The 10,628-nt window shown below is 39.6% G+C and overlaps 1 protein-coding gene across 3 annotated transcripts in view; it reads left to right on the top strand.

Moving 5' to 3' along the window:
- Positions 1–201: 201 nt before the first annotated feature.
- TRAPPC9 (trafficking protein particle complex subunit 9) overlaps positions 202–10,628 on the top strand; it is a 368,614-nt gene continuing 358,187 nt past the window's right edge. Inside the window, exons 1-2 of one of the 3 annotated variants that reach the window (XM_042464513.1) lie at positions 202–290; positions 7,707–8,307. In XM_042464513.1, the coding sequence (XP_042320447.1) occupies positions 7,724–8,307 (584 nt within the window). In that variant the 5' untranslated portion in view covers positions 202–290; positions 7,707–7,723. Of the gene's footprint in view, positions 291–2,737; positions 2,756–3,496; positions 3,517–7,706; positions 8,308–10,628 lie in introns of those variants that run through there. The other 2 variants (XM_042464512.1, XM_042464514.1) reach the window with 2 other exon arrangements.

Here is a 10,628-nt window from a genome sequence, read left to right as displayed (position 1 = left end):
AGCCTAGAACACAATCAAAGGCCACCCTCTGTCACGTGACCAGGGCGACGGTTGGGCTTTGGCTCCGCCCCTCAGGAGTCCAGGGCAGTGTTTAGCCGGGGATGGGCACAGAGAGAGAGAGAGAGAGAGAGAGGTAGCAGGTGCCGCTAGCATTGCGCATGCGCAGTTTCTCCTCCGCCTGTGGCTGTGCGTGGCGCGTGCGCAGTGCGCTCATCAGGTCCCTCCCTCAGGTTGGGGGTTCCGCGTTCCTGAGGAGGAAGAGCCGGAGCAGAGGAGGCGGAGCTGTCAGGGTGAGAGAGAGAGAGAGAGAGAGAGAGAGGGGTCTCCGGAGGGAGGGAGGGAGGGGCGCCCCGCCTTATAAGGCGCTCCCTCCTCTTCCTCCTCCTCCTCCTCATGTCCTCCTATGGAGCTGAGAGAGTGTGACCTGCAGCCGCAGGGAAGAGGAGGAGCAGGAGCAGGAGCAGGAGGTCTTCTGCGAAACTCCCTCCTCAGGAGAACCTCCTCATCTTGTTCTTGTTCTTCCAAAGCCACATAGACACAGATTCAACCAACTGTGGCATGGAGATCTTCCAAAGATATATATCTATATCTATATCAGGGTGTGCTTTATGGAATATATATATATATATATATATATATATGGAATATATTTGGAATATATATATATATATATATGAAAGGAATATATTTGGAGTGTGTGTGTATATATATATATATATATATATATTAGAAATATATTTGGAATATATATGTATATATATTAAGATAGGAATATGTTTCGAATGTGTGTCTGTGTGTGTATGTATATATATATATATGTATGTATTTGGAATTAGGAATTGTTATGTTTTATTTTATTAATAAAATGCAGTCCAATATACAAGTTCAATGTTACAGAATTAACAGTTAAGTTCTTTAAGCTCAGTTATTTCCATCCATGCTTCATTATGCTTCCTAAGGTTACTGAGTTTCCCTCCAAAAATAAAGATATTTAATTCACTAACTCTTACCTATAACCTATAAGCAAAAACCATAGAATTATATTCCATATATATATATATATATATATATATATATGAATACTCACACACACATATATATTCTTATGTATGTGTGTATATATTCCTATTCACTACCACAAATTATGCAGTTGAGTTTCTCGCATTTCAAAGTCATGGGGCTTATGCGCATGGTGCGCTCCATGACTTCTTCTGGCGTGTGGGAGCTTATTTTGCCTGTCTGTGTCTGACGCAGGGGCCCTGGATAGTCCTATAACTCTGTGGTCAGCATCTGCCAGACACTGAGCACAGAACTGCGCTGGAGGAGCTCCAAAGGCCTAGCAAATCGTTCTCTCTTGGCATCTCTAGGTCCTTCAGTGCAGCTTTTGGTTAAAGCTGACCAAAGAGTTGCGCTGGAGGACCTAGATATTCCTAGAGAGAACATATTAATAAAATCCGTGAATAGCCAAAGCCGCAAATGCGGAGGGACAGGCGTAGCTGCAGAAAAAGGGACCCAAAGCGCCCCACCGTTGAAAAAGAGAGCGCAAAGGGCCATTTGTGTCATGCCCCTGAGTTCTCTTTCTGCTCAGTACTTTTGAAGTCATGGCATTTCTCAGTCAGTAAAATCAAGAAAGTTCAGAAGGACTCATACAGCCTGACTTTAAGCCTTTAATCCGAGTTCATGAATGTCAGCTGTTTTTGTCTCTTTTCCTTGACCTAATAAAAGTATGTGTGTTTTGGATTTTATTATTTTATTATTATTATTGTTGTTGTTATTTGCTATGTGGTCAACACAACTACCCTTGAACATGCTTTTATATCAATTCAATTCGAGGTGATTTATGGCCAAGCTAATGCGCATGAGAAGAGTAAAGCTTCTTGTGGAAAGGAAAAGAAAACATCTATTTGCTTATGGGTGGCATTTAAGAGGAGCGTGTTTCTCATTTTTGGGGGCCCAATTTTGCACTAGAGAAGAAGAAATTTGTGCAAGGAAAATAAAGATACAGATATGAAAAGAGATCTGTTATTCCAATGTTTTCTTTCCTCCATTCAGTTCCTGTGACCTTTTTTCAGCCCATGACTTTTCTGGCTTGTGAGGCATGTGGGCCTAAATGCCCTAAAGACACCAGGCCCTGTCCGGATCTTAGGACCTAAGCAGGGTCTGGTTAGTACTCAGATGAAGACCACCAACAAATATGTTGCGTGCTTTGGGGATTCATGATGTAGAAGTGACATACTTTGGTTTTCAGAGGGTTTTCCCTGATACAGTTATTAGTTCTAATGAGAGTAGACTTAATTCAGTCAATGAGAACTTAGTAGGGCAACACTTTTGTAAATTTCATTGATTCAGTGCGCCTACTCTAGTTGTGTCTCAACTGGATTCAGGCCTCTGTCTGCCTTGTAGTGACTGCATTTCTGCATGTGCTTTTGCCGCATGTGTTGATGTTTACCCTGTAATAAATAATGTAATGCATTTCAAACTCTTCTTTTTCTTTCCCCCAGTTTATCCGGAAACATTATTTCATTTGGGATAATACAAACCCTATTTGGGAAGTACCACTATTCTAAAGATAACTGTGGTAACACACACTAGTTTTAAAACATTTCTGCATTTTCTTTTGTTCTCACAATTGAGTATAATAATAATAAGTCCATATCTGCTGAGTACAGTTATCATGATATTTTCTTATAAGATGAACTACTGAATTATAAGCACAAGATGGAGAAAAATGGAAAAATGTGAGGAAAAAGAGGATGTGAGTACTGGCCTCAAAGACAAAAAACATTGTATGTTTCCTTCCCTTGCACTGTGTCTTTTAACAGATAAATAAACCCAGCCACTTACTCCAGAGTGCATGGTTGTATGATTGAGCTTTTATGTGTTATCTGCCTTCTGTAATTTGAACTGCTTTTGTTTATTTGTAGTAATTCTTACAGTTGGAGCTAGGACTTAGATGCTGTGGCAGCAGCAAAAGTTTTAAGGCAGTCTAGCCCTCTGCAGAACTAAATGCACACAAGCCCTTTGACACCAGTTGGCTTAGGCTAGTCTTGTCAATAAGCCCACAAGAGTAACTGGCCTGCAAAACGGACTATTAGTCTGCAGTGCGCTGATAGAGGACCAATGGGGAGTGATGTGTCTGTGGTAGGCACAGAAGAAGAGGCTTCTTTCTTCTAGTGGCCCACTTGTTTTGTGGAGGGAGGGAATGCGCCTTTCCTCCCTTGCCAACTATTTTATTCACCTGTGTCTAATTCCTGATCACTTCTGGATTTGTTGTTATGTACCTTCAGGTTCTGACTTATGGTGACCTTAAGAAGAACTTACCAAAAGGTTTTCTTGACAAGATATGTTCAGCAGTGGTTTGCCATTACCATTGAGGCTGAGAGAGTGTGACTTCCCCATGGTCACCCACTGGTTTCCATGGCAGAGCAGGGATTTGGTCTCCAGAGTCTTAGTCCAACAGTCAGACCACTACATTATCCCGGCTTTCACTTCTACCATGCTTAAATAAAAATGTTGGTGAGACATGCATAACTCTGCATAAGACTTAAGTTGGAATTGTGGCAATTTTATATCAGATTCAGCTAAGATTATATGACTACTGGTTTAATGAATGAAATAGGCTTTCATCAATGAACACCAATGAATGAAATAGGCTTTCAAAGAAATATTTTGAACAGTTGGTTAACAAGATGTAACCATCCTGGTTGCATAAATTTCCAAGGATGTTGCCTAATCATGGCTCCAGTCTGGAGCTCCTAATGGGGATCAACAATAGTACCAAAGGTTTAATTAGGTTAAGAATTACTGACATCAGAGCCAAATCTGCTGCTTTGCCCAGCTCTAGGGCTTTAAAATGCCTAGTGAAAGCCAAGTCACAATTCATGGCAGAGAAATACTCGTTTCTTGAGATGAGAAGGAATCTCTGTGTTGCTTTTACTCATCTTCGTTTTGAGATGGTAGACACAATGATCTTCCATGTAAGATTTCAGGGTATTTTTCTCACAGATAGGCTGTGTATATCCTGTTCTGTAGTAACAAAGGACTTGACACATGATCTGCTTGAGTGCCATTTATAGGCAAGCTGTAGTCAAGCCCATTATCTGAGCCCATTTCTGACTCACAGGAGAAACTGCTCTGCGCTGAACAAACTCACATTCTTTTTGAGTTGTTCTAATGGTTGTGTATTCCAGAGGGTTGCCCTCTTTGTATCCAAGGCTCCCAATTTAAGGAAAAAAGAGTTGGAAAGGAGGAGTAATGTTTAGTTTACTGGATGATATACGGTTAGCTCTCCTTATCCACGGATTTTTTTATCTAAGGATTCAAGCATCTGGGCTTGAAAATACTTTAAAAATATACTAATTCCCATAGGCAAACCTTGATTTTGCCCTTTTCTATAAGGGACACCATTTTACTATGCCATTATATTTAATAGGACTTGAGCATCCACGGATTTTGGTGTCCACGCGGGTTCCTGGAACCAAACCCCAGTGGTTACTTTTATTTTAGTTCAATGTGACCTTAGCATCATGTGGGAAGACAATGTTTTTATTGTAACTGTATTGTACTATTTATAATTGTATTGTTTAATTATTTGTAATCGTTTGGAATGGTCAATAGACTAATGCAATAAATTGATCTGATCTCTGCACAAGATTGAGTAGGTTTTTAAAACTAGTAAATACACTTTCATCAAAAAGTAGATTAGGTTAGTGTATCAGTTCTCCTCCTTCAAAAGGGGTGGGTTTGCCCATCTTTCCACTTGCCCATCACTTCTTTAAATATTCTGTATTCTTCTTCCGAAGTGGGGTATATCCCATGAAAGTACTGAAGGATGAAAGGAGGTGGAAGGCCTATGCTACACAGAAAACACAGTAGGTTACATACTGCTGATCTCTGAGGCATTTTCAGATCTAATAAAACCTACCTCAAAGAAGAGACAAATTTTTAAGCTCCCCAATGCATCTTCTGATTGGATTAAAATTTTAGTGTTGAAGAATTACTGATTTTTCATAACCAGAGCAAAGTCTGCGTAGGAGAAATAGGAGGTTTTGCAGCTAAGGCTGGATTGACTTTATTTGTCAAAGCTGTGTCAAACCTCTTCAGATTGTCTCTAAGAATGGAATAGACCTTGGTGTTTCCAGTGCATTTCACAGGGTCTTTTTAGAGATGTATGGGGGCAATGGCAACCCCCCTTTGAAGAAACTTGCCAAGAAAATCCCATTATAGGTTCGCATTAGGGTCGCCATAAGTCAGAAATGACTTGAAGGCACACAACAACAACAACAACAGATGGAGACAAAGTTTTTCAGGAGGCCAAAGGCAAACTCCATTGGTTATCCAATGGGGATATGTTTGACTTGTAGATAGACAGGGCTACTGTGAAGTGGATTCATAATTGGATGACTGACCAAACCTGGAGAGTGCTCATCATCCTGGAGAGAAGTCACTTGCGGGGTGTCTCACGGTTCTGTCTTGGACCCAGAGTTGTTCAACATCTTTATTGATTTAAGTGAAGCTTTAGAAGGCATGCTTATCTGATTTGCAGATAAACCTAAATTAGGAGGGGTAGCTAATGCTACAAAGGGCAGGATCAGAATGGGCTGTTCGGGCCAAAACTAACTGAATTTCAACAGATAAATGTAAGGTACTACATCTAGAGAACAAAATGAAATGCACAAATAGAGGGTGCTTGAAAGCCATACAAGTGAAAAGGATCCACGAGTCTCATTAGATCAGGAAGCTAAAACAGTGTGACACATCAGCCAAAAAAGTGAATGCAATTCTAGGCTGCGTCAGTAGGAATATAGGCTGTGTCTGCACTGCAGTAATAATCTGGGTTGACACCACTTTAACTGTCATGGAATTCTGGGAACTGTAGTTTATTGTACCATCAGAGCTCTCTGACAGAGAAGGTTAAACATCCCACAGAACTACAGTTCCTAGAAGTCCATATCATTGAGCCATTTTAGTTAAAAGAGGTATCTAATTGGATTATTTTTTCAGTGTAGATGCAGCCATAGTGTCCAGAACAAGGGAAGTAGTGGTGCTACCCTGTTGTGCTTTGGCCAGCCTTATCCTGGAATACGTCCACTTCTAGGCATCTCAGTTCAAGAAAGATATTGACAAGCTGAAATGTGTTCAGAGAGTGACGATCAAAGAGATCTTGTAGCACCTTTGAGACTGAGAGAAAAAAGTTGGTAGCATAAGCTTCCTTTGACTTAAGTCTACTTCCTCAGATGCTGCAAGATCCCTTTGCATTCTGATCCAGACTGACACAACAACAACAACAACAATAATTTATTTATACCCCACTCTTCAGCTAAGGCTATCAGAGCGGCTTATAATTTGTAAATCAGACATTTCCCTGCCCTCAGGCTTACAATCTAAAAATGACAGACACAAAAGGAGAAGGGAATGGCAATGAGGAAGGGGAAAAGTCCAGCAGATCTACCCTCGGAGGCCTATTGGAGCTGGCTTGCCTCTCTCTCCCCAAGATGGGGGCTGAAGGGAGGGCTGTTGGAATTGTCTTTGAATTCTACCAAGATGATCAGAAGTCTAGAAACGAAGCCCAAAGAGGAACAATTTAGGGAGTTGGGTATTTTTGGAGGAGAGAAGACCAAAACATGACAATGTAGCCATCTTTAAATATCTGAAATGTAGAAGAAGGAGCAAGTTTGTTTTCTGCTGCTCCAGAATAGAACATAAGGCTGTGCATTGAAATGGCAAGAACAGAGATTCCAGCTGAACTTTGGGAAGAACTGCTTGCCTCTTAGAAGTGTTTGACAATAGAGACAGACTGATCCTGAGAGTGATGGGCTCTTCTTCTTTGGAATATTTAAACAGAGGTTGGATGGCCAGTGGATATGTTTTCCATGCTCTTGGACTGGTTAGAAATATCCATTTTTATCCAACTCTATCAAGAGACTACTTGTTTCAGGAATTACATTTGGCCGTTTCCCTCCTTGAACTGTTTCCATCTGCAATAATGCCCTGCTTTGCTTTTTGCCTAACCTCCATTCCTCTCCCCTTTTGTGTTACATATCTGTTTATTTTTTATTTTATTTATATCTTGCCTTTTTCCCCAATATGGGACTCAAGGCAGGTTGCCATATAAGCTGAAATAAAATAGATCTAAAACGGTACCGTAATGCAAAAGTGAAAATAATTAAACAGACAATCCAATTAGAACATATAAAACAGTTAGAAATGTAAGCAGAGCGTACTAAAGGTAAATACAACACACCATATTAAAACATCCTGTTGTTACCACCACTCACAAGCTGAAGGCACATTTAAATAAAAAGATATTTGTCTGCCACCAAAAAGAGCAGAGAAGGGGGCATCCTAGCCTATTGTGGAATTGAATTCAATGATCTGGGAGGAATTGGTACAAGCCTGTGAGAATGATAGGACCAAGACAAACTTCTACCCCAAAGATTGTACAGTAAAACTTCTGTAGATGGTCTTTCAGAAGTCATTTCAGGAACTGTCTTGTTCTTTACTGATCTTTAAGCCATTTTAACTAAAGGGTGTTTTGTTCAGGGAAACATGACATGAGGCCCTACTTGGGATTTTTCATTAGGAAGTGTTAGCCACTTTGTTTAAGAAAATTAATACATCTAATATTGTTTGTGTTTCACATTTTAAAATGATGTGCACTTGCAGAGCAACATAGAAATGATTCATTTTCTTTTCTTTTTTACTAGCACATAGATGATACAAAATGAGTGTCCCTGACTACATGCAGTGTGCGGAGGACCATCAGACTTTGCTGGTTGTGGTCCAGCCAGTTGGAATTGTTCCTGAAGAGAGCTTTTTTAAGATTTACAAACGGATCTCGACAGTGAGTCAGATCAATGTCCGTGATTCTCAGCGTGTGCTTTATATCCGATACAGACATCATTACCCACCGGAGAACAATGAATGGGGGGATTTTCAGACACATCGCAAAGTTGTGGGGCTCATAACCATCACAGACTGTTCCTCTGGAAAGGACTGGCCTCAGACCTTTGAAAAATTCCACCTGCAGAAGGAAATATATGGTTCTACACTTTATGATTCCCGTCTGTTTGTCTTTGGGCTTCAAGGGGAAATTGCAGAGCAGCCTCGCACAGATGTGGCATTCTATCCTAGTTATGACGAATGTGACAATGTGGAAAAAAGAATAGAGGACTTCATCGAGTCTCTCTTCATTGTGTTAGAATCCAAACGTCTTGACAGAGCCACAGATAAGTCAGGAGATAAGATTCCCCTTTTGTGTGTTCCTTTTGAAAAGAAGGATTTTGTAGGTCTGGATACAGATAGCAGGTAAGTAACTTAATTTATGGATATACAGATCTTCTAAAATGAGTGCCTCCTTTCTGGTTAACTCTAGATTAATAGACACACTGTAACGATTTGAAAAAAATTGTTCCTTGATATTGAATTGCTATATTTTTGAAAACAGTAATTAAAAAAGAGAGTTCTGTCATTCACTGAAGTTTGCCAGCATTGTCATTCAACTTGTATTGTATTTTAAAAATGGATTAAAAGGCTGGGCAAATAACAGATATATTTTGACAATGTTTCTGTTCGCGTTACTGAATAGTGTTTAATTATAAACATTTTTATTATTTTAGGGTGTAATAATAATCACGTTTTTGGATCCATTAAAAAAGCACAGTTAATAGCAGGGCAGGTATAAACTTTTTCCTAATCCCCTTCATCAAATTCTCTCCAGTGAAGGAACTTAGACAAATGTCTTGGACTGTGATGTGATAGTCAGGAGTGAAACAAGAGCATTCCCCCTCAAAGTGGGTAGTGGCAACTTCTTACTCCATGATTGATACATCTGGGGCTTTAGGAAAGTATTTTGAACTACTAAGTACAGCGAGTGTGTGTGCGCACAACACGATGCTTTTCATGGAATAAGCAGTGTCCTGATACATGTTGTCCGGTTTCTCTTTCTTGCAGTGAAAGCATCTAAACCAACCTGATGATTAAAAAACAAACAATTATGTAGTTATCATGTTACCTAACAATAGGCATCTTGTTGTGGATCTTCTGGATCCTTCACTGCTTCTTGTCATGGATTCTCTGGAGGCCACTATGCTCAACAAACTATATAAATCTTTGTGATTGTGTAGGGACTGGTTAAAGTATCACATTTTACTCAAAACAGGTTTGCCCTCAAGGGGACCTCAGATTCCACCTCAACAGCAATCTTTAATCTTCAATTGAACCACTTTTGAAACTGAGTGATGCAGTTTGTAATGTGAAGATTGTAGTTGTGAGCTTTTAGAAAAAAGATCAACCTTTTACTTCGCAAGTGCAATCCAGAGCCTTGTGCTGAGGAGGAGCTCCTTGTAGCCCATCCGCTCTCCATGGTGCTGAAGTGTGCCTTCCTGGTTTATTCCTGTTGGAAGTCAGCTTTGTGTTAGAAATGTGTAGGAAGACTTTTCATGACCTGACAGAAATGGATATGCATCCAAAAGCAAATCCTTTTGATGAATTGTTCTTAGAGTGAACAGCCTAAGAACATCTGGTGGTTGATCGCTCTTAATAATGTTTTTGCCATTAATAATCTCTTTGTCATAATGCAGAGTCATAACTCATATACCCATTATGTGTAGACACTATTCCATTCATTTATTTAATAACCCACCTTTCTCTCAATGTGGGACTCAAAGCAGCATAAATCAGAGAATTACAGTGTCTTCTGCACTAAACCATATGTGTTCTATGCTTGTGCTAGTCATTTAAACCTGCTTTCTCTGAAACTTTTGTTTTGTGTTCTGTAACAAAGGTAAGAATATATTGAAACTCTTATCTAAAAGATATGTACTGACAAATCTTGTCAAAAACCTGAGGAGTTGTAACTGTGTAGAATTGTTGACACATTAGCCTATAGGTCTCAGCGCAGAAAATGCCAATAACTCAACTCCTATAGAACATAATTTAATGCAAACGTGATGTTATTGTGAGATTGTGGAGTTGTTATTAACATTATTGGGGGTCTGGCTTCTTCCCGTGCCTGTTCTGCCTATTATAGTACCAATTGCTGTTAGAGGGATTAATTTTTTAAAAACAGTTTTGCCACTTTCTGTATCTTTTAAAGAAAGACACAAATTGCTTTTAGTTTCACTGATATGATACACTGATTCAAATGCAGTCATGTATTCAGTGTTCATAGTTGGAGAAATAAGGCATCACTCATTACTTTTTGTCGACAAGTTAATGGACAGTTAATTGACAGTCACTTGTTCTGCTGATCTTGTAATGCTCATAGTGCATCCTGACATCTCTTACTAAGTTAACTCCTTTACTTCAGTAGTTCTGTGTGTAGTTGGCTATTTAATTTTTTCTACTCTTGTGTGTTTCTAATTTTTGTTTTGTTCCTTCCTTGTTTGTTTTTCCCCCCTCTCCTACTGCCCTGTGAGTGTGTTTTTGGGTCTGAAAAGGTAGGCTTTTGATCATGTCCTATTTTCAAAGCTAGTTGTGTACTGCCTTCTTATTTTGCCTCCACTGCCTAATATAGTATTGCTTTTCTGTGTCTTTATTTCACACAGCAATTAATTGTTTCTGCTTGGACTCCTACAGCAGTTTATCTTCCTTTGGAATTTGGCAAATCCTTTTGACAGTGCTGCCAC

This window comes from Sceloporus undulatus, chromosome 4, assembly GCF_019175285.1.
Source record: "Sceloporus undulatus isolate JIND9_A2432 ecotype Alabama chromosome 4, SceUnd_v1.1, whole genome shotgun sequence".
NCBI lineage: Eukaryota > Metazoa > Chordata > Lepidosauria > Squamata > Phrynosomatidae > Sceloporus > Sceloporus undulatus.
Note: the sequence above shows the minus strand (reverse complement) of the source record. Positions and strands in the feature narration are given on the sequence as shown.